The 22858-nt window shown below is 60.5% G+C and overlaps 1 protein-coding gene across 1 annotated transcript in view; it reads left to right on the top strand.

The window, feature by feature from the left end:
- CACNA1G (calcium voltage-gated channel subunit alpha1 G) overlaps nt 1-22858 on the top strand; it is a 57890-nt gene that overhangs the window by 29159 nt on the left and 5873 nt on the right. The window contains 20 exon segments of the mRNA XM_023744210.1: nt 1227-1311; nt 1403-1596; nt 2402-2833; nt 3698-3798; nt 3994-4117; nt 5893-5961; nt 6053-6237; nt 7101-7227; nt 8790-8915; nt 9440-9529; nt 10080-10272; nt 12168-12221; nt 17262-17413; nt 18301-18410; nt 19417-19550; nt 19825-19895; nt 20028-20106; nt 20198-20319; nt 20670-21017; nt 21699-21842. Coding sequence (XP_023599978.1) covers nt 1227-1311; nt 1403-1596; nt 2402-2833; nt 3698-3798; nt 3994-4117; nt 5893-5961; nt 6053-6237; nt 7101-7227; nt 8790-8915; nt 9440-9529; nt 10080-10272; nt 12168-12221; nt 17262-17413; nt 18301-18410; nt 19417-19550; nt 19825-19895; nt 20028-20106; nt 20198-20319; nt 20670-21017; nt 21699-21842 — 2940 coding nt within the window.

Raw genomic sequence — 22858 nt, 5'->3', positions numbered from 1 at the left:
GGATGGAGGGAGAAGGAAGGGACTTAGAATCCTCTGTGTGCACGTGTGTGGTGCACCGCGTGTGCGTGCCGACGCAGGGGTCCCCGGGAGTCCCCGTCGCCGGGCCTCAGTGGAGTCCCATCCGTGGCCCAGACCGTGCTCCCCCATCTCTCTCGCTCCCCCCTTGCCCGGAGCCCCTGTTGGAGACCCCACTAGCTGCCTCAGCTCAGGACATGTCTTTGGAGGATGAAGGAATAGGGATGACTCTTGCCAGAATGTGCCAGTTTTCAATCCACTTCCCAGTCTCTGGCCCCTCGTCCTCCCAGGAGGTCCAGCAGGTGTTGGGGGGACACACTCCTCTGGCCCCAGCGCTGAACCTGTGCCCTGCTGTTTCCTGCACCGGCACCCCGATTCAGGGCAAAGCCAGGGTTCCCGCAGGACCCACAGAGCTGCACATCCCAAGCAGCCCCCTGGAGATCCCACTTGATAATTAAAAGCTTTGTTAGGGACGCAAACGGAGTTAATGAAAATGATCCCCGGAGATGCCAATTACGCAATATTTATGCCCTTATCAAAAGTAGCAATCAAGTATTTTTTAATAACTTCTTAAGGAGAAGTGTGTAATTACTGGGGAACCTACTGACCTGCTAAGAAGGAAGAAAAAACTGTCCCAGAGACAGAGAGAGAGGTAAAAAATGGGGCCAGGGGAGGGATGGGAGCTTGGGTAGGGTATAGGGAGAAGCAGGGGGACCGAAGTGGCGTCCTTGGGCTGAGCCGCTCTGTCTGGGGTCTTTCAATTTCCTTCTGGGGTCCTCGGGGCTGAGGCTCGGGGAGGGCAGCCACGGAGGGAAGGCAGGGGGTGCAGGTGGCCTTTGGAACTGAGGCTCTAGTGACCACTCAGGTCCCCGGCTTCCCCTGGCTCATGCCACCACCCACCCAGCTATCCTCTCTCCCCTCGGCCATTCTTGGAGCCAGTCCCAGCCAGGCTGGTTGTGCTGCGGGCTCTGGGGTTAACAGTGGCCTTCTCTGAGGTGTGGCTGGTGGGAGGCACAGGTGTTAGGGACCCTGGGGAGCCCCGGGCCCCAAGCCTGGGTGGTCTGGTTGATGCCAGTGCATGTCTCGTGCCGTGGTTGCTGGTCCCCGTGGCCTCTATGTAGTGTGTGCGTGTGAAGACAGGGAGACCTCCGTCCAGCCCGCTGACCCCTGCTGGGCCAGCTCCCTAACGGCCCGCTGCTCCCCTCCCCTAGGGAGATGCCACCAAGTCCGAGTCAGAGCCTGATTTCTTCTCCCCCAGCCTGGATGGCGACGGGGACAGGAAGAAGCGCTTGGCCTGTGAGTATCTGTCCTGAGTGGGGGTGAGGGGGCAGCCCCTGGCCTTGGCCCAGCTTTGAGTGGACTCGGTCTCCCCATCTCTCCCCCGCAGTGGTGTCCCTGGGAGAGCACCCGGAGCTTCAGAGGAGCCTGTTGCCCCCTCTCATCATCCACACGGCCGCCACGCCCATGTCGCTGCCCAAGAGCTCCAGCACCGGCCTGGCGGAGGCGCTGGGCCCTGCCTCCCGCCGCACCAGCAGCAGCGGGTCGGCGGAGCCCGGGGCAGCCCACGAGATGAAGTCACCGGTAGGGGTGCCTGTGGATGCCCGATGGTGGGAGATGTGAGGACATCAGGAAGGGAGAGAGGATGGAGGTGGGCAGGCCTGAGCAGATACCCCCGAGCCATGAGTGGACGAGTCCCGGGAGGTCGATCAGGGCTGGTAATGCAGGCATGTGGAGGAGCCGTGGCCTTGGGTTCGAATCCTGCTGCTTCTGTTCCTGAACTGAGTGAGGCTCAACCTCTGAGCCTCCTTGTAAAGTGTGTGTGTGTGTGTGTGTGTGTGTGTGTGTGTGTGTGTTGGTACCTCCTTAATACCATATCATAATAGTAGCAAACCCCAGCTGGTCACTGATTCCAGATGCTGCTCATAGTGTCCTAGACACGTTGAACCCTCATAGCAACCTTATGATTTGGGGACCTGCATCTCAGGTTGCCCAAGTGATTTGTGGGAAGCTCCGAAGCCAGTAGGTGACGGAACCAGCATTTCAGTCCAGGAGGCCGGTGTCAGGGCCGACGCTCTGACCAGTGCTTTGTACTGCCACCAGCTGGTATCAGGCTTCTCTCACCAACTGAATGTGGAATAGGTGCCCGTGTCCCATCTAGTTTACAGGTGAGGAGCTGAGGTACAGAGAGGTTCAGTAACTTGGCCACGGTCACACAGCCGGTTGGAATAAGCCTGGAATAAGCCTGGACCTGGACCCAGGCATCTGACACCAGGCTCCTGCCCATCGTGTCTCCGCACCAGGAGGCTCACAGGAGATGGGGTGTCTGTGGGGGATGCAGGGCCACGTGGCCCTGGCTGAGGCCACCCTCTCCTCTGCTCATCCCCAGCCGAGTGCCCGGAGCTCTCCGCACAGCCCCTGGAGCGCAGCAAGCAGCTGGGCCAGCAGGCGCTCCAGCCGCAACAGCCTGGGCCGGGCCCCCAGCCTGAAGCGGAGGAGCCCGAGTGGGGAGCGGAGGTCCCTATTGTCGGGCGAGGGCCAGGAGAGCCAGGACGAAGAGGAGAGCTCAGAGGAGGAGCGGGCCAGCCCAGCAGGCAGCGACCGTCGCCACAGGGGCTCCCTGGAGCGGGAGGCTAAGAGCTCCTTTGACCTGCCAGACACACTGCAGGTGCCGGGGCTGCACCGCACAGCCAGCGGCCGCAGCTCCGCCTCTGAGCACCAGGGCTGCAATGGCAAGTCGGCCTCGGGGCGCCTGGCCCAGGCCCTGCACCCTGACGACCCCCCACTGGATGGAGATGATGGCGATGACGAGGGCAACCTGGTGAGGCCCCTGTGGGCACAGTGACCGCTCCCCCTCATCCCCGACCTTGAGTTGAGAGGAGCTATGCCTGGGCCTGGGGCAGGGTGGACAGCCCCTCCCAGCTCTATGGCATTCAGGAAGTTTACCATCACACCCAAGGGATATCAGGGTGCCGGCCCCGGAGGCCGAGCTTCAAACACCCCCTTTATTCCCTCTCCTGGCCTCGCTGAGCCCCAGATCCTCATCATCCCCGGGGCTGTGTGTCTGCGGTCCTTGGTGGATATGAATGGTTTTGGACAGATGTGTATGAATCTTTCATGGTCTTCCCCCTGTGACTCAGAAAGACCCATCACTCATCTCTCCAAACTGACGCCCTCTCCTGTCCCCCTGTCTCATCTGGACCTCATCACAGCCTCGACTTCACACCCATCCTTACCCATTACCCCCCCCCCAGTCCCCAGCCACCACCTTTAGCCCTGGGATGGGGCACAGGACCTCCCAGTTCTCACGCCAGGAGAAGGGGCCAGGGTCCCCTCATCCCAGGTGTGTCTTTGAGCAGACAGCTGTGATGGGTACAGTGTTTGATAATGGATGCTCTTCCAAGCCCAGCGGGGAGGGAAGGAGGATGGCAGGCGAGGGCTGAGCTGGAGGCAGAGATGGGAAAAGGTGGAGAGCTTGGACAAGGGAGGAGGGGGGAGATGGAGGACGGGGGATGCTCAGGGGACAAAAGGGCCTTGGAGATGGGAAGGTGGTTTCAGGAATGCAGGAAGAAACACGGCTGGGGGAAGGTGGGCAAGGAGTGGGGGCCGTGGAGCTGCTACCAAAGAACGAGGGGCCGGGGACGCGGAGGCCTGGCCCAGCTCTCACCCCTGTGATCCTCCCCAGAGCAAAGGGGAGCGGATGAGAGCGTGGATCCGAGCCCGGCTCCCTGCCTGCTGCCGAGAGCGAGACTCTTGGTCTGCCTACATCTTCCCTCCTCAGTCAAGGTAAGCAGGGGGGCCCCTGACCTGTACCCCAACCTCTCCTCATGGGAGATTATCCTGTGCCGTCATCCCAGAGGTGTGAGCAGTGTCCCCAGACGTGGGAGGGCCCAGGAGGGGGAGGGGCCGCGGGCGATGCCTCTCACTGCTGCCCTGCCCTGCCCTGCCTCCCGCTCAGCCTTGGCCTCTCTCCTGGAGCAGGTTCCGCCTCCTGTGCCACCGGATCATCACGCACAAGATGTTCGACCACGTGGTCCTCGTCATCATCTTCCTCAACTGCATCACCATTGCCATGGAGCGCCCCAAGATCGACCCACACAGCGCTGTGAGTCCCCAGGACGACACGTGGTGGCTGTTGAGTGCCTGCTCGGGGCCAGGCCCCTCCCGGGGTAGCCAGCAGGGTGGGCAAGGAGACCCAGGACCACACAGAGGGAGGGAGCCAGGACTCTCCCTTAGGCCCCCCTGACTCCCACCCTGGCGACGGGCAGCTTGCCCCTCTCCTCCTGCCTCTGTCTCCCTCTGCGATGCACCAGCCCGGCTGGGGGAGTGGGCTCTGCTCCTTACCTGGGTGGAAAGCGAGCTCCGTCGCACCCCGGCTATTTGCAGACGGCGTGTTCTCGTGAGCCAGAGCCTTGTGAGGCCCCTGTGTGAGTCGGTGAGTGTTGGGATGATGCAAACAGCGAGACTGGTCCTGGCTGGGCAGAGCTGTCTTGCTTTCCCTGCTCCTGGCAAAGGGTCTCGGTTTCACCTATGACCCATGACCCATGACCCATGCATTGATGGGGGATGCAGAACAGGAGAGGGAAGCTGCCTTGGCTCTCATGGTCCTGCCAGGTCACAACAAATAAGTTTTCAGGGGCACTAAGGGGGGTGGGGGACACTGGTCACTTCTGCTTGGCCATGAACCTGTCAGTCCTTCTCAGAAGGACAGTCCAGAGGCCTGAGTATCCGGACGTACTCCCAGGGGCCAGCCTCTTCGGGGTGGGCCCAGCTGTTCTGGGAGCTCTCTCCCCAGCCTGGCATCAGAGCCCCTCCCCCGACATGATCTGGTCCAAGAGGGGTGGGTGGGGGCGGCTCAGTTGCCTCTCATGGCATCTTGCCCACTTGTTTGGAGGTGGCGCCCCGTCCCCCCTCACTGCCTCCCACCATTGTTCAGATGTCAATGCTGCGGTGGCTTCTGGCTTCCATTAGGGTGGGCTCCAGCCAGGCGGGGGGTTGGGGGGGTAGAGCCCTGAGGGATGGAGGGGCCAGCCCAGGAAGAGGTGGATGAATGAGCACAGCACTGGGGACTCCCACCCCTGGGCCTGTGTGGGGTGGGGCAAGGGCCGCTGGTTACACTGGTCCCGATCTCTCCCCCGACCTCTCCATTCGGCTCCTCCATCTCTAGCTGCCGCATGCATGTTCTCTCTTTCCCCTTTCTCCGTCCCTCTCACTGACACTCAGCTCTGCCTGCTGCCTCTGAGGTCCTCTACGCTCCTCTCTTGGCCTCCCAGCAATGGAATCCGCCCACAAAGATCAGGGGCTGGGCCGCCTTCTCCCCCTCCTGCCCCAGCCTGTGCCCAGCACAAACCCTGCACCTGGGCCTGCCCAGCCGCACTCAGGCCCCCAGCTCGCCCTGTGGCTCCGTTTCTGGGGTGCACAGCAGGAAAGGGAGTCCATGGAGCAGGAGGAGAGTAGAATGGGGGTGGGGGGTTGGAGATCAAGTTAAATCCTGCCCCAGTTTTAAGACAGAAATCGGGATAGGGCCTGAGATATGGGGCTCAGATGACAGCACTGTGGTGGGATCATCCCCCCTCCAGGCCACTCTGGGGAGGGGAGCAGTTCTGTTCAGGGCAGGGGGGCAAGTGAGTCAGGAGCCTAGCACTGCGTGTGTGTGTGTGTGTGTGTGTGTGTGTGTGTGTGTGTGTGTGTGTGAGGGGGGAGGCAGAGGGGCTTATCTGCCTTGTGAAGGGGGGGGCAGAGGGGCTTATCTGCCTTGCTGGGGAGAGGAGGGGTCGTTTTTCTGAGTTGAGTGTTGGAACGTCCTGGTTTCTGTGTGCAGCGCAGACTCAGCCCGAGGAGAGGCCCCGATAGGCAACCCCCGCCTGCTCTCTCTTGCAGGAGCGCATCTTCCTGACCCTCTCCAACTACGTCTTCACCGTGGTCTTCCTGGCGGAGATGACCGTGAAGGTGAGGGGCTCGCGTGGGTTCCTGGGGGGCGGAGGGCCGGGCTGCGGGCCCCGGGGGGCGGTGGTGACGGTGGTGTGGCGGGCGTCCCCAGGTGGTGGCGCTGGGCTGGTGCTTCGGGGAGCAGGCGTACCTGCGCAGCAGCTGGAACGTGCTGGACGGGCTGCTGGTGCTCATCTCCATCATCGACATCCTGGTGTCCATGGTCTCGGACAGCGGCACCAAGATCCTGGGCATGTTGCGGGTGCTGCGGCTGCTGCGGACCCTGCGCCCGCTCAGGTGAGCCCCCGCCAGATGCCTCCTCGGGGCCACCCCCACCCTGGAGCGAGAACCTCGCCTGCCCTGGCTTCCTGCTTGTGACCCCCACAGAGAACCCCGCCATCATTCGGCTGAAACTCCGGGCTGAGGGGCTCCTGTCCTTGGGCCCCTCCCTCAGGGACACTCCCTAGAGGACATATTGCTCAGAGCGGCCGTGCCCCTGGCCCTGTGCAGGGCACAGTACAAAGGGCCCTGGGGGGTACCTTCAAGGGGGACACTCTGCCCTCCCTGGTGAAGCCACACACTCCTTTCCTTGCTTTCTCCACCTTCATGCCCCTCTCAGGGGCCACCCTCCAGATGTAGCAGGGGCCCACCCTCTCAGGAACCCTCCCCAGGGAGGCAGTCACCTCCCATCCCCAGGCCAGAGTCGAACTGTCCGTGGCTGGGGACACGGATGGGACTATACTGACTGACTAGTGATGCTTCCCAAGCGGTGACAAGCCACACCCTTTCCCTCCCTGCCCGCCCCCTGCATGCTCCTCACGAGTGTATGTCCCTGTCCTCGCAACACACTGCATCCCTGGGGAACATCCTTCTTGAGTTGAGTCCCCACCCAGCTCCCCCAGGTCGTCATTGACGTCCCGGGAGGGGAAATGAGAGCGGGAGCATCCGCTTCCTGTTTTGAGAGATGGTGGGTGGGCATCCCGGTGGCAGGGGTCCCAGGAAAAGAGGACCGCTCTGCCCAGCCAGCCCAGAAAGCCAACCTCTTCCCTCATCCTGAGCCCAGGGGACCAAGGAACCAAGATCGGGAGGCGGGGCAGCAGGGCAAGGGTCAGCGGAGTGTCCGAGCTGGGGAAACCCCTCTCATCCTCTTCCCTCCCCAGGGTGATCAGCCGGGCACAGGGCCTGAAGCTGGTGGTGGAGACGCTGATGTCCTCGCTGAAGCCCATCGGCAACATCGTGGTCATCTGCTGTGCCTTCTTCATCATTTTTGGCATCCTGGGGGTGCAGGTGTGTGGGGGTCAGGGGCGGGCAGCTGTCAGCCAAAGCCTGAGGAGTGGCTCTCCTCTGGGTCCTTGGATGGCGAGGCCCAAGCTGGCGCCACCTCTATCCCAGAAAGGAAGAAGCAGGGATGCTTTCCTCCAGGCCTCGGGCCTCGGGCCTCTTGGCCGCCTGGGCACTTTGCAGAGGACTGGGAGCCTGGAAGAGGGCCCGAAGGGGCCGAGGGCCTCAGAGAGGCTTCTGACCTGTGACAGCTGCAGGCTGCTGTTCCACCCCCTTCGTGCACTGCGCTCGGAGTGCAGATGCTGGCACAGGCCCACAGTCTGCTCCGGGATCCCCTCCCTGCCTTCCCTGCTGGAGTGGGGTGGGCTGCAGGCCAGGCCTGGGGATCCAGGGCCCAGACAGCTGGGCCAGGTTAGCGGCGTGCTGGCAGGCAGGCGGGTGCAGACCCCAGACGAGGCAGGAAGTGGGGGCTGCAGGGGAAACTTGGCCTCTGGCCCAGGGAGGGAACTTGGCTTTGGAGGAATCAGAGCGGGAGCTGCCTATAGGATTCCGCAGGCGCCTCTGGGAGCCCCTCCACCCTGTCTTCCCGAGCCCCTGGCTCCAGCTGTTTCAGCTGCAGGGTAGACAGCTGGCGGCGGGGGCAGCAGGGGAGCTCCTGGGTGGCTACCCCTGTCCCCCTCCTTTCCTTTGACTTTCTGGATGTCTTCTCTGCCCTGGGGAGGGGAGGGGGCTGTTCCCGGTTTCCTGGAATTCTCTAGCCCTGGGGACCCGGCTCAGGTACAGTTGCCAAGGCTGTGTGGTGCTTCCCCGCACGAGCAGTGCCCCTTCCCTTCCCTCTCTCCCCAGCCTGCTTGGAGGAGGAGAGGGAACCATTGTTGAGCCCTGTCTGGGGCTCTTCCAGGGGATTTAGGTCTGTCCTGAGCTGCTGCCCAGGCCCCCTGGTCCTCGTTCCTCAAATCCCTTCCTCACCCACAGCCATAGCCTGGTCTGTTCTGGAGTGAGGGTGAGCTGTTCAGCCACACAGACCTGAGCTTGAGCCCCCTTTCTGGTCGTATAAGGTTATACAACCTTAATGAGTGAATTTACTTTTCTGAGCCTCAGTTTTCCTCATCTGTAAAGTGGGGTCAATGATACCTAGCCCACCCCCACCGTTAAACCAGATCACTTGGCCCCTCTCCCAGACTGTCTGATTCAGTGGGTCTGGGTGGACCTGAGACTTGGTAATTATAGCACATTCCCAGATGATGCTGATGCTGGTCCAGGGACCCCACTTGGAGAACCAGCCCCCCAGCCCTTTGTAGGAGTGGCTGTTCCCGTCCTTTCACCCTTTTTTCAGTAGCCACCCTTCCCTCCCCTCTCTAGGGCTCTGCTCCAAGGAGCCCAGAGGAAGGGTGCCTTCAGGGGAGGTTCCCTGACTCCTCTGATCCCAGGGCTGAGCCCCCTACCCTCACCCAGGATGCGCGCAGAGCTCTTAGGCCCCAGGGCTGCTGGGAGAGGTGGGCTGGGAGTTCTGGGCGTCCAGTGGTCTCGGCTCACTTCTCCCTGTCTCTGGGCACATGTGTGTCCAGCTCTTCAAAGGGAAGTTCTTCGTGTGCCAGGGTGAGGACACCAGGAACATCACCAACAAGTCCGACTGTGCCGAAGCCAGCTACCGGTGGGTCCGGCACAAGTACAACTTCGACAACCTCGGCCAGGTGAGCCCCAGGCTGCGAGGTGCAGGTGGGAGCGGTGGCAGGAGTCCCCAGAGGACACAAGTCCGGCTTAATGATGCCTGCAGGGCAATGGCCTTGCCAGAGCCTGTCTCCTCGGCTGGTGAACGGGTCCTAGCGGTGTCTCCCTTGGAGGCCACAGGAAGGATGCAGTGAGACGAGCTGTATGTTTCCGTCTCGGTGCAGGCACAGTGTCCAGACGATTCCTTTCCTCACTCCGCAGTCCCAGAAACAGGGGGACGTACAAAAAGAAGTACCTCCCTCGGTTTTGCGGGTGTGTTTCCCCGGCCCACTCCGGTTTTGGTTTCTGAAGTTCAGAGGGTCTGATCACGTCCCACGGCTCTTCTGGTTTCATACCAGCTTTGGAGCCCTCCAGGGGCCTGGAGTGTGACCCCAGCCTGACCTCGGAGGGGCTGATGCCAGGAGGTGCTTTGAGGACAGGGTGTGGGTGGTTTGGCCACACATCCTCGATTTCCGATGGTCTCCTCTCCTTCTCCCCCTCCCCCTAGGCCCTGATGTCCCTGTTCGTGCTGGCCTCCAAGGACGGCTGGGTGGACATCATGTACGACGGGCTGGATGCCGTGGGTGTGGACCAGCAGGTAGGGCCGAGGTGGGCAGGACCCATGTTGGGGCTGAGGGCACAGCATGGGCCGACTCCAGGCATGACAAGTGCCAACACTAGAGAGAAAGAGGGCAAGGCAGGCTGGGAAAATGCCATCGAAGAGGCTGTGATCGGCAGCTTGAGGGCCAAACCCAGGCATGTCTTACTGGCTTTGCAACACGTTTAAATACTTTGAATTAGTGGTGAGCATTTAAATATTGGCGAATTGCACATGAAAATCCAGACGTGGGCCTGCTCAGGAGAAATCCAAAGATCTGGGAACACTGGACTTGCATTCCCCCAGCTGGAATCAGCAGGAACCAAGACGCAGCTTCCCCTTTAGATAGAGCCACTCTCCACTTTGCCACAGTCCCCACCCCTCCCTCCTGCCGAACACTCAACCCACACGGGTTGTTTCCAGCCCCTGCTGGGTCCCTGTAGCTCACTGAGTTTGTGGGCCCCGTCTCAAAGGACTCAGGTGATGGGGCAGCACCTGAGACAGTCCCCCGGGGCTGACGGCTCCTCCTGTCCTTCCTGCTCCCTGCCAGCCCATCATGAACCACAACCCCTGGATGCTCCTGTACTTCATCTCGTTCCTGCTCATTGTGGCCTTCTTTGTCCTGAACATGTTTGTGGGCGTGGTGGTGGAGAACTTCCACAAGTGTCGGCAGCACCAGGAGGAGGAGGAGGCCCGGCGGCGGGAGGAGAAACGTCTGCGGAGGCTGGAGAAAAAGAGAAGGAGTAAGGAGAAGCAGATGGCTGGTCGGTAGTCTTTCCACCTCTCTCTGAGTCGTGCTTGACCTTGGCCTTGCGACCGTAGGGGGCCAGGGGCTGGGGCTGGGGGCCGGGAGAAGCTGCTCCCACCCCCGTCCTCACCTCCTCCCCCACAAGAGCATGTCAGCCTTTAGAGCCAGCATGAAGCACACCAGTTCAGCCCCGTGGGGGAGGGGGGCCACCCCCGCCCTGCGGGGCTCCCCAGGGCTCAGCATCACACTCCGGCGGTGATTCCAGCCTCTCCCAGCTGGACTCTCAGAGGAGCCTCATGGGATGAGAATCACGCTCCGTTGTCCGGGGCCGCTGTCCAGAGACCCAGGGGTTGGCCCAGGGGCCAGCCTCGCCCGGCCCAGGTCTGGCACGCAAGCGTCTTGAACCTGTGCCTGCCTAGTGTCTAGCTGCTGAGCACGGTCTCGACAGAGGTTGCCAATGGACAGCAGCGAGAGGGGACCCCTGCCTTCCCCACTGTCAGTTTTCAGACAAGCTGTAAAAAAAATAAAATCTCCTCCTGGCCCAGAGAAGGTCTGGGGTCACAGGAACTCTAAGCACATGACTCTCTGGCCTTAGAGCCTTCAGCCCCCTCACCTGTGGTCTCCAGCCGTTCTTGGCATTGGCTGGGTGAGGCCCCTCCTCGCCCCTCCCCACACTCTTCTGCCATGAGACCAAGCAGTGGCTCTCAACCTTCTGGCCCTTTCAATACAGTTCCTCATGTGGTGACCCAACCATAACATTATTTTCGTTGCTACTTCATAACTGTATTGTTGCTACTGTTATGAATCGTCATGTAAATATCTGATATGCAGGATGGTCTTAGGCGACCCCTGTGAAAGGGTCGTTCGACCCCCAAAGGGGTCGCGACCCACAGGTTGAGAACCGCTGGACTAAGGGAACAGACACACAGATTGCAGGGAGGACGGACGAGACGTGACAGGGGGAGGAGCCCCTTTGCTCCTCGGAGTCTCCAGGGGCGCCTGCACCTGTCTTCGGGGCTCCTGCCTGCCTGTCTGGTGCCGTCATCCCCATGATTCTCTCTTCCTGTCACTGCCCACGTTTCTCCGAGTGTCTCTGTGTGTGGGTTTCTCTAAGCCTTTGTGTGTCTGTCTCTGTCTGGTCTGCGGGTTTCCCTTTCTCTCTCCTCCTTTTCACACCGTCTTCCTTCCGCCGATAAGATGTGTTGACATGTGAGTACCACCAGATGGGTGCGGGTGGGGCAGAGCCCTGTGCCCTGGGAGAGGCGGCCCTCAGGCAGGCGTGGAGGGGAGACTGGCCTCTGGGCAGCACAGGTGGTACAGTTGTCCCCGTCCCACAGCCTCCACACCTGTGTCCCGGGCGAACCGCTCAGCTCTGGGGTAGGGGCCCCATCTTGGCTCGCTCTGTGTCTGAAGCTGAGCAGGCGCCTCGCCCCCAGCAGCCATGCTCCCACCCCTGCTCCATCCCCACTCCCCTCCTTGCCGTCTGCCTTCTCGGCAGGGCATCTGCAGACGGAATTCTTTTTGGCAGGAGGCACTTGTGGCCCTGCCTGACCAGCTGGCTCCCCTTCTGGGGTCTGGAGCCGCCTCAGGTGCTGCTGAGGCCGGGGCACAGGTAGGCGTGGACATCTGTTCTGATGACAGGCTGCCTGCCCCTCCCTGTGCCCGATTCCCTGTCCCTGTGACCCTGTCGAGTTGGCTGAATAGCTCCCTTTTCCTCAAGTGCTCTGCGCCCCGAGCTTGGGGCCGGACACAGGACCAGCCCACCCACGCTCGGACACCCCATTCATAGGCGGAGTGAGGGTCGGAGCCGAGGGGGAGCGAGCTGCTGAGGGGGCCCTGCCCAGCCCGCCAGGTCCGGCCAGTGACCCATGTCGTGTTTCGTTCTTTTAGATCTAATGCTGGACGATGTAATTGCTTCCGGCAGCTCAGCCAGCGCGGCGCCAGGTACTGCGTCTGGGATTGCGGGTTCCAGGGTGTGGCCCGGGGGTGGTCAGGCCCTGCCTGCCCCCAGGCCCGCCTCATGGGTTTGGGGACCTCCTCTTTGCTGCCTCTCCACGGCTCATTGGTTCTCTCCTCTCGGGGCGAAGGGGTGAGGGTCCCTGGGGTGCTGCGCTCACTGGATGGGAGGCGAGGGTCTCAGCACCCCCTCCCTCAGACACCTCTTGAAGGACCCACCTTCTCTTGCAAGGCTTCCCACGCCCGAGCTCCCCAGCCCCCCGCTGCCTCTTCCCACTCCTGCTCCTTCTCCCAGGTCACACACGGTTCGATTATTAGAGCTGCACATCTCTCCGTCTCCTTTTGTCTGAAGGGGAGACTTTGATCAAGTGCGCAGGATGAGAGGAGCAGCGAGGGGACGGATTTGTTTTAAAAATGTAACGATGAATAATTGAACCGACTCATTAATAGTCAAGTAATCGCGGTGGCCACGTCATCGCTACAAACAGCAGGACTTGGGAATGCAAGGCCTGCGTTAGCCATAAGCTTCTCCCCGAAACCCAAGATTTGGGAGCAAGTTGGGTCCCTCTCTTTGAGAGCCGGTCTCTGGGAAGCCTTCCTGGTCCTGCCCCCCTGGGTCCTCGGTGCCTGCTCGGCCGACAAGTCTCCCCCGGACGGGGGTTCTGAGGTCATTGAAATCTGGGTCAGGGCGGTGGGACCTCAGTTACACCCTCTGATGTCTCCGCGCAGTGGTTCCCAACCTGCTGATCCCCAAGGGCCCCCCTTATCATCGCCAACAAACCCCACATTATAAAAGGCCGTCTTTGAAGTTAAGAGCACTTCAATAATGACTTTGTTTCCGTTTTTGCTAATCAAAGGCACATGTAATTGCTAATCAGAGCTTCTAAGCCGCAGAAGGTTTCACACTGAATGATGGCAAAAAACAACAACACACAAGCAAAACAAAACAAAAAACACGTTGCCACTCAGTTCATCTGTGGGCTCTTCACACAGGCGTGTGCGTGACGTTTTTAACCTTTAGAAATGCTGAAAAGAACCTAAGAACCCCCGTGTGGCTGCCTTCTCCGGCTGCTGAGGGCGTGGGCTTCAGACGGGGGACCACTGGGCTGAGCCTTTCTTTCCTATCCCGCACCCCCCTCCCCAAAACAAGACTCCGCAGACACTGCCCTGTGGATGTGGGGCTATCTGAGCTACGGGGGCTCGGGGACCCACCCACGGGGGACCCACTGAGCCTCCGTGTGGGAGGTCATCCTGAGGCCCTAGCTGGGTGGCTGTCTGCTGGCCCCATGGTGCGAGCTCTGGTGTTTGGCATCGAGAGACCATCTCTCTCGGGGGCGCAGGCGTCTCCAGCTGGTCAGTCTGGATTGCCTGGGTCCGCTCTCTGCGTCAGCCTGTACTGCACGCTCCAGACGTGTTAGGGGGTGAGGAGAAGGTGGGAGGCCATAGCCTTCGGTTTTTCCCTTGTGGGTTCACCTGGTCTGTAGGCTGAAGTGTCCACACGTACACGCTCACCCCAAAACACCCCAGGAGCTCCTCCACCACGAACCAGCACGTGCAGACTCTCACAGCCTCTGAGAACTCCTGACACGCCTGCTCGAAGCTAAACGCTCTCGTTACTCTCACGCCGCATCCCCACGCTGGGGACAGTCTGCCGTGCTCCTGTTGGCACATGAGAGTATGTACACGGATTACAATAGTGTGTGTTACCTTTCCAGCGGGTGACGGGTGCTCAGAGACCCCCGAAGAGGGCCTCAGGTCGTCCCATATTCCTCTCTCCCAGATCTGGGGTCCCAGGTGGTCCATACCAGAGCTTTTCAAATCTCTGTGTGCAAAAGAACTGCCCAGAGAACATATTAGAACACAGATGCCTGAGCCCCACCTAGAAGTGCTCATGGTGTGGTCTGGGGCAGGAGGTGAGCGTCAGCATTTCCAATCGTTCCCAGGGGCTGGTGATGTTGCTGCGTAACCTGTCCCATAGTGTCCCCTGAAAGACATCACACCCCCCCTAGCCTGGGGCTACAGGAATCAAACACCTCCCTGCTAATGCCAGTGCTGTGCCCAGCGGGAGGGCTTCAGCCAGACCCCAGGGAGAGGCCCACGGGGAAAAGGCTTTGGTTACCAGGGCAGTGGGCCTGACTGGCCACCTGGGTCCAGCCTGAGCGGTCAGGTTAGCCCCGAGGGACCACTTGGCCTTCGGCACCAGCTCCACGCCCGCCGCACCTGTGTGGGACACCTGCCTGCACCGCCCTCTCCTTTTCCACTGAACCCAGCGAGCAGGCTTGGCTGTGGCGGCTGATGGTGTGGCCTCTGCCATGGGGGCCTGTGTCTCCACCTTCCGCCTACTCCCTGCCACTCTCCTTTGCAAATCTTCGGGCTCCCAGTGACCCCTACTAACTCACTGTGCCTGCTGCCCTCACTCACAGCCTCACACCCTCCCTGCACCTCTCCTGCGTTCCTGCCCCTGACTGGGGGCAGGGCAGTCCTGGGGTGCCCTTCTCCCCACTGTCTGACTCTGGTATTTTCTCTGCCTAAAACAGCTCATACTATTGGGAGGCAGGGAGCTGGGGCCAGGGCTGCCAACATGCCAGTGACCACTGGTTTGGGCCCCTCCTGGGCAGTGACCAGAGCTCTCTGAGCAGCAGATCCACACGAGGCTCCTCCCTCCTCCAGAGGGTGGGGGGCGGGGCGTCCCTGGTTCTGCTGGGAGCCCAGGTGCTGCCTATAAAACCACGGGCTGGGGAGCAGAAAGGGGGCGGCATCATTCAGAGCCCAACAGCCAGGGCCTTTGGCAAACTCGCCGAGGGCATCCTCTGGGCCAGATCCCCGAGCTCTGGGTCTGAACCCCCCTGGCAGCTGCTGGGGGCCGCGAGCTGGGAGTTCAGGTCCGGGCGCTGTCACTGCCTCCCAGTGTGTGGAGGGCTCGCTTTCTGCTGGCCTTGTTCTCTTCCTCAGTGAAACACAGGGGTTGGCCCTGGTGCACTTTGACCTGTGCTCTCACAGGGGTTTTCCAGCAGCCTCTGCACCCGCTGGTCTAGGGTGGGGGTGGGGGTGGGGGTGGAAGGGCATTGGCACAGACCTCAGGGGCCTGGGACCTGGGATGGCACCGGTCGGTCGCTATGAGCAGATGCCCTGCCTCAGTCGTCCTGCCCCCACTTTGTCTCTGGGCCACTTGGAGGAGGGGTCCCTGGCCAGATGGCAGCGGTGAAGGCGGAGGTTTAATTGGCCCTGGGGCCGCCTAAACAGTCAGACTGGGAAAGAGGGGAGAGGGGGCACTCTCCCAACCTCTCCTCTGCATTGTCTCAGCTAATAATGGGCTAATAAGGAGCCACTTTTTCTAACCTAATTGTATTCAAACATTTTAGTTAATTCTCCATTCATATTTTAGCATAATGGACTGCACTTATGGAGATTAATGCAGAGAAAGAGTTCCAGCTGCTAAAGCAACGCGGGCGACTAGCGCCCTCTGGTTCTGTGGGTACTGAAGGAAGGAAGGAAGAGGCCCCCTCGCCAGGTCCACCCTCCACGATCGCCCTGTGGATGACCCGCGGCCTCCTGCTGTCCCCTGTCCCAAGCCTCTCCACCGCCACCCTCCTGGGGGTCAGGAGGGCCGCCTGAGCAAACAAAGCCACCGTTGGCTGGCCCGTGTCTGCAGGCAGAGCGATGGCCTAGCACACCCTGTGATGCGCCCCAGTATTCTAGACCTGCTGCCTCTTGGTTATCCACACCTCAGGGCTGATGCTGGACCGTGGCATCGGGCGAGGCTGAACGTGCAGCTCTTGGGCGCTCTTCTTCCTTCGGCCTTTGGTGGGGGCCCACCCAGGCCACTCCCTGCCTCGATTTACCTCTCTGTTCAACAGTCCTCTGCATGGGAAAGGACAATTATAGACGAGCTGGCCTGGGCCCAAAGCTTCCTGCTGCCCCTGAGCCAGCCACCCCTGGCACAGGCCTCAGAGGCTGCAGCCTGCGCTAGCTGGCTTTCGCCCTAGACTTCCTGAGGGGGAAGGGCTGTCTGGGACCTGAGGCTGCCCCAGCCTCCCGTGGGAGGCCTCTTTTTCCTTGTGGCTGCCTGGGAGACCATTCTGTCAACCACCCCCGGATGGCATGCATCCCCAACTTGGCCTGGCCTTTCCCCAGCACCTGGAGGAGGCCCCCCGACCCCCTGCAATCTCTTGCCTTCAGATGCATTCTGCCTGCTTAACAGGCCAGCTCTCTGGCACCATTTTATAACGAAGTGGTTCCCTAATTACAAGAGAAAGAGTGTGCCTCTGACAGATCTCAGACAGCGCTTTCAGCCCAGCCTGCATCCAACGCTGCCCTGGCCCCCGGAGCAGGCTGGGCTGCCTCATTAGAAACTGGGTGAGTCCTGCAAGTGGGGTCCTCCCAGATGAGCCTGGGACCGAGCAAGGCCCCATGGCCTCCGCTCTGCCCTCCTGCACACGAGGGTGCAGGAGGCCCAGGCCCTGCCTCCCCGGAGGCCCTGGGGGGGGGCGGGGGGGGCAGTGCAGCCTGCCAAGAAGATGTCCAATTTCCAATCTCCGGTTTTATCTCCAAATCCCAGCTCTGTGTAAGCTCCTCCGCTGCCCTCAAGGGCTGCTCGGTGAAGGAGCAAGAGCCTTCGCCTCTCTGTTGATGGAATTTCCCCCGAGCCTGATAAGACCGATTGTTTTTTATCTTATTGATCTGGCCTGGTTGCGGAACACCGAGTCGAGGGAGTTACGAGGGGCTGGTGGATTTCGGAGGCTGCCTCGGGGCGGGGGCTCACCTAGTGTCTAATGTGGGTGGGGAGCTCTGCATGTCCTGACCCCTTCTGCACCCAACGGTAGCCAGTAGCACAGACGCTTGGAGGGGCGATGCCGAGAGAGCTCCCCCCGCCCCCCGAAAAGGAAGTAACTGGAGGGCGAGGGTGCTGATGATCCTGGAATGTTTCAGCTCGGGCATTAGAAGCTGGTGGCTATGAGGGACTGCGGGTGGAGGGGGCACAGGGATCAGGGCCCCACGGCTGCTCTGCTCTCCTCCTGGCCCCCCCAGAAGCCCAGTGCAAACCCTACTACTCGGACTACTCCCGCTTCCGGCTCCTCGTCCACAACTTCTGCACCAGCCACTACCTGGATCTCTTCATCACGGGGGTCATTGGGCTGAACGTGGTCACCATGGCCATGGAGCACTACCAGCAGCCCCAGGTAGGAGTGAGTGGCCAGCCATGTGGGCCCTGCCTCGGCTGTGGGGCCCCGGGGGTGAGACCAGCCAAGCCTGAGCTGGGCCCTCTGCATGGGTTCCTCCTGTAGCCCTCTCACTACCCTGGGAGGCGGGTCTCATCTTGGGTTAACAGAGGAGGACACTGAGCCTCAGAGAGATTAGTTGACTTGACCAAGGTCACAACGCTTGGAAGTAGAGGACGTTGATTTCTTCACCCCGACGAATTGATTGATTGAGTGATACACTTTGCTGAAATGTCACCTGTGAGGGTAACGAAGCAGACTGGCCCTAGCCAGGGTTAGAGCATTGGCCCAGGCACAGAAGGGTCTCGGGTTCGATCCCCAGTCCCGGTTGGGGCACGTGTGGGAAGCAACCAATTGATGTTTCTCTGTTTCTCAAACTCTCTCTTCCACTCCCTTCCTCCCTCCCTTCCACTCTTTCTAAAAAAAATCAATAGAAAAAATATCCTTGGATGAGGATTTAAAAAATAAAATAAATTTAAAAAGAAGGCAGACTAGTGCCAGCCCTTCTGCAGTATAGGTTCTAGTGAATGTCCAGCCCCCAAACTCACCAGCAATCTTGCCACTCCTCCAGTCAGCTTTCATCGGCTGCCCTCCAGGCCTCAGTTTTCCCATCTGTAAAATAGGAACATTGAACTGGTAATGCACAAGGCCCCAGCCAGTTCTTGCATTCCCCGTGAATGAGGACCCTACTCTGTCCTACAGTAGTAAGCAGTGGCCAGCCAACATGGCTGGAACAGAGAAGAACGGTCCTCTCACACTCACCCTGTCTCCCAGATCTGGGAGGTATGAATGGCTGGGGGCAGCAGGTATCATCCCTGGCCTTATCCATCATGCCCCATCCCTGCCAGATCCTGGACGAGGCTCTGAAGATCTGCAACTACATCTTCACCATCATCTTCGTCTTGGAGTCAGTTTTCAAACTCGTGGCCTTTGGCTTCCGTCGGTTCTTCCAGGACAGGTAACAGAGGGGAAGGGGACAGGTGACAGAGGGGAAGGGGACAGGTGATAGAGAAGGGTTTGGGAGTGGGGAAGGACCTAGAGCAGCGGTTCTCAACCTGTGGGTCGCGACCCCTTTGGGGGTTGAACGACCCTTTCACAGGGGTCGCCTAAGACCATCGGAAAACACATATATAATTACATATTGTTTTTGTGATTAATCACTATGCTTTAATTATGTTCAATTTGTAACAATGAAAATACATCCTGCACATCAGATATTTACATTATGATTCATAACAGTAGCAAAATTACAGTTATGAAGTAGCAACGAAAATAATTTTATGGTTGGGGGTCACCACAACATGAGGAACTGTATTAAAGGGTTGCGGCATTAGGAAGGTTGAGAACCACTGACCTAGAGCCTGAAGACCTTTCTTGACTCCTGAGGTTCAGCCCAGGACCTACCAAGGGCTGGTGATGGGGTGGGTTGTGTGATATCCAGGGCCTGGGAGATGGGAGAGAAGGAAGGGAACTTGACAAGACGGGGCCTGGGGGACAGTGGCAGCTGGAGATCAATGTGGCCCAGACTGGGGCTTAAGAGCGGAGAGCGTGGAGCCAGACTGCCTGGACCAGATTTGAACCCTGGCTCCACCACTTAGAAACTGGTGACCTTGGGTAAGTTACTTAAAATCTCAGTGCCTCCATTTCCTGGTCTGTAAAATGGGAGCTAATATATCCGTATCACAGAGTTGTAAAGAGTTCCTATTTATAAAGCCCTTAAAACAGCGCTTGGCACATAGCAAACAGCATAGAAGTGCTAAGTAAAACAGCAAATGAATAACAATGAAAAGCAGAGGCCCTCAAGCTAAAGTCGTAGCCCTGCCTATGCCACTGACTGGACTGGCTAAGTGACCATAGACGAGTGACCTCCACTCCTTTCTGTAGCCCAAACTGCCTCCTCTTCCTCAGGCCCTCCCCCCCCCCACACACACACACACTCAGGGATCTGTGTCCCATGTTTCCAGGTGGAACCAGCTGGACTTGGCCATTGTGCTGCTGTCCATCATGGGCATCACGCTGGAGGAGATCGAGGTCAATGCCTCACTGCCCATCAACCCCACCATAATCCGCATCATGAGGGTGCTGCGCATCGCCCGAGGTCAGTGGCCAGCTGCCTGCCCACCACCCTCACCCTGCCTGGGGGACTGGCCCCGGGGGTGGCCAGGGACTGAGTAGGTGTGGGTTCCTGTGGGTATTTCTCCCAGCCTCCGCCAAAGGGGACGATCGGGGCTGGGCTGAGGGTGGCAGTGGAGCCATGGCAGCCTGGCTCGCTGGGGCCGGGCACCCCACCCGCTGCGGCCCTGACCGTGGCCCCACCAGCTACATGACCTGGGACTCAGAGGGGCCAGCTCACGACTTTGTCCTTTCTGCAGTGCTAAAGCTGCTGAAGATGGCTGTGGGCATGCGGGCGCTGCTGGACACCGTGATGCAGGCCCTGCCCCAGGTAGCTGGGCGGTGGGGGCAGGTGGGCGGGGTCCTCTCGGGGAGGGGGGTGCTCTCCGAAGGGGTGGGGGGCTCAGGGAAGCTGGCCGGGAGATCCGGCGGCACCTTTTCCATTTCTTTTCCTCTTTTCCAGGTGGGGAACCTGGGACTTCTCTTCATGTTGTTGTTTTTCATCTTTGCAGCTCTGGGCGTGGAGCTCTTTGGAGACCTGGGTGAGTTGGGGTGGGGAGGGTGGAGGAGCCAGGCCTGGGGCCCCGGGGCCTCCTGGACTAACTCGGGCCTCTCTCCCCCTCCCGCCTCCAGAGTGTGACGAGACGCACCCCTGCGAGGGCCTGGGCCGGCATGCCACCTTCCGCAACTTCGGCATGGCCTTTCTGACCCTCTTCCGGGTCTCCACAGGTGACAACTGGAATGGCATTATGAAGGTGAGAGCCGCCTGCAGTGGGGCACCCCCAGGGCTGGCTCGGGCCCCAAGAAGACAGCCTACTTCTTGGGCCAAGATTCCTTGGCGAGATGTGACTAAAAGCACGTGCCCTTCTATCCCCCGTGCGGAACACCGCACCTCCCTCTCCCCGGGCCCCCGGGTCACGCTCTGACTCCCAGGCCAGTGTCTAACGCTCTCCTATCCACCCCTCCCCCCATGACCCCGGCACTGTGGGTCCCTCCTCCTGCCCTTCCTTCTCCTCCTTCGTGCTCTGTGACACCCGGTGACCGATTTCCACGACACCTCCGTCCGCTGTCCGCCCAGCCTCACCCCTCTACCCGCCTCCCCCAGGACACCCTCCGGGACTGCGACCAGGAGTCCACCTGCTACAACACGGTCATCTCCCCCATCTACTTCGTGTCCTTCGTGCTGACGGCCCAGTTTGTGCTGGTCAACGTGGTGATCGCTGTGCTGATGAAACACCTGGAGGAGAGCAACAAGGAGGCCAAGGAGGAGGCCGAGCTGGAGGCCGAGCTGGAGCTGGAGATGAAGCCGCTCAGCCCGCAGCCCCACTCGCCGCTGGGCAGCCCCTTCCTCTGGCCCGGGGTCGAGGGCCCCGACAGCCCCAAGCCTGGGGCCCCGCACGCCGTGACCCACGCTGGAGCGGCCTCCTCTCGCTACTCCCTGGAGCCCCGCACGGTGAGCACACATCCCCACCTGCTCTAGGGGGTGTGGGGGGACGGGGACGGGTGGGTGGGTGGCCAGTGGCTCAGTGGGTGGTACACAGGGAGTGGGCAGCACAGCTGACCCCAGGGCTCCCCCTGGCCCTCCTGCTGCTCCTGCCTGGATGTGGAGGGACCAGCAGTCCCCTGCCCATCCCCGCGATGGCAGCCCACACTCACTGCCCAGGGCCACACATGTGCTGGCTCACTCATCCCTGAGCCTCCGCCGGCCTGGCCTCCCCTTCCTTGGCTCTCAGGTTCAAGGCTAAGTTTTCTGTTCCTTCCTTTCCTGGTTTCTTTCTTACCCTTGGCCGGATACGAACTCTTCTTCGACCTGCCTGATTCCATCTCCCCATCCTTTTCCCCAATCCTCTCTTTCCTTCTCCCTCTCCCCGTGGGCTCTTATCTCCCATCTCCCATCTCTCCTTCCTCTTCCCACCCCTCTCTCTTCCCCACCACCCCCTTCCCTCCTCTTCCTCCGGCTCTTTGTCGCTGTGTGTGCACACACACGTGTGTGTGTGTGTGTGTGTGTGTGTGTGTGTGTGTGTGTCCTCCTCTTTCTCCCTCTGTGTCTCTGGTCAATCCCCTGCCCCCTCACTGCCCCTCTGACCCCCGTTCCCTGACTCTCCGGCTCCCCCTATGGGCTGGTCCTTCCCAGGACAGACAGATGTTTGACACCATATCCCTGCTGATCCAGAGCTCCCTGGAGGGGGAGCTGAAGCTGATGGACGAGCTGGCAGGCCCAGAGGGCCAGCCCTCTGCCTTCCCTCCAGCCAGCAGCCCGGGCGGCTCCGACCCACAGGTTACTGTGCCCGTGCTGTGCCTGCTTCTGGGAGGTGGGGCGTGTCCTGCGCACTGGGGACCTGCAGAAAGAGCAGCCTGAGGGCCTCCGTTGGGCTTCGGGCTTGGCAGGAGGCACCTGGGTGTCCCTCCGCCTGAGACAAGGCTCTGGATCACACAGTTGGAAGGGAGGGTGCTGAGATGGGACTCTGAGTGAGAGGATGGATGGAGACGGGGTTTGGAGAGAGCACTGGTGAGAAAGAACCTGAACGAGGAGAGGGGGCTGGGACAGGGCGTGGAGCAGGGGAGGCGCCAGGCCCAGGGAGAAAGGCCTCTGGGAGCAGAGCCGGTGGCGAGGGGACCCACTGAGGGACACGCTCAGGCCACGGTCTTCCTTCTCTGAACCCACCAGCCACCCCCCCGTCCTCTGTTTGGAGGCTTTTGAAGCCATGGGACACCCTGGGCATGATGGGTGCGGTCAGGAGCCCGTGGATGCCGACCTGGTCCTGAGAAAGAACGAAGGCTCCAGCTGGGAGTGGATTCTGGGACTCGGGTGTGACATACGGCTCGGCTTCTTCCTCAAGCCCAGCCCCTTCCCACGGTGCCACGGGTTTTTCTCCCCAAGTCCCATCTAGACGTGGATCTCCTGCTTTCTGGGGTCCTCCTCTTCTCCCCCCGTGACCTCTCTGGCTGCCCTTGACCCCTCCACATGGCAGAGAACCCCCCTCCACCCTTCTCCTAGGCTAGGGGCTGCCGCAGACCTGGAAACAGGTGTCAGCTGGAGACAGAAAAGCCTCGAGTCGCACAGGCCCTGTTGGGTGAAGGGGTGGACAGGCAGGTTCCCAGAGTCTGGGATACCTGTATCCTGATCCAGAGAAACGTACAGTGATCCTCCCAGGGGAGCTGGGCCTCAGCCAGGCTCCTCAGAGGTGAAGCCTCACAGCAGAAACGGTGGTCCCCAACCTGGGAATCTCCTGGGGCGTCATTGAGACCCGAGTGTCATTCATTCACATGCGTGACATTCGTAAACAGTGCAGT

This window comes from Myotis lucifugus, unplaced genomic scaffold (genome assembly GCF_000147115.1).
Source record: "Myotis lucifugus unplaced genomic scaffold, Myoluc2.0 scaffold_435, whole genome shotgun sequence".
NCBI classification, from domain to species: Eukaryota; Metazoa; Chordata; class Mammalia; order Chiroptera; family Vespertilionidae; genus Myotis; species Myotis lucifugus.
The sequence above is the reverse complement of the archived record's forward strand: the minus strand, read 5'-3'. Positions and strand labels throughout refer to the sequence as shown.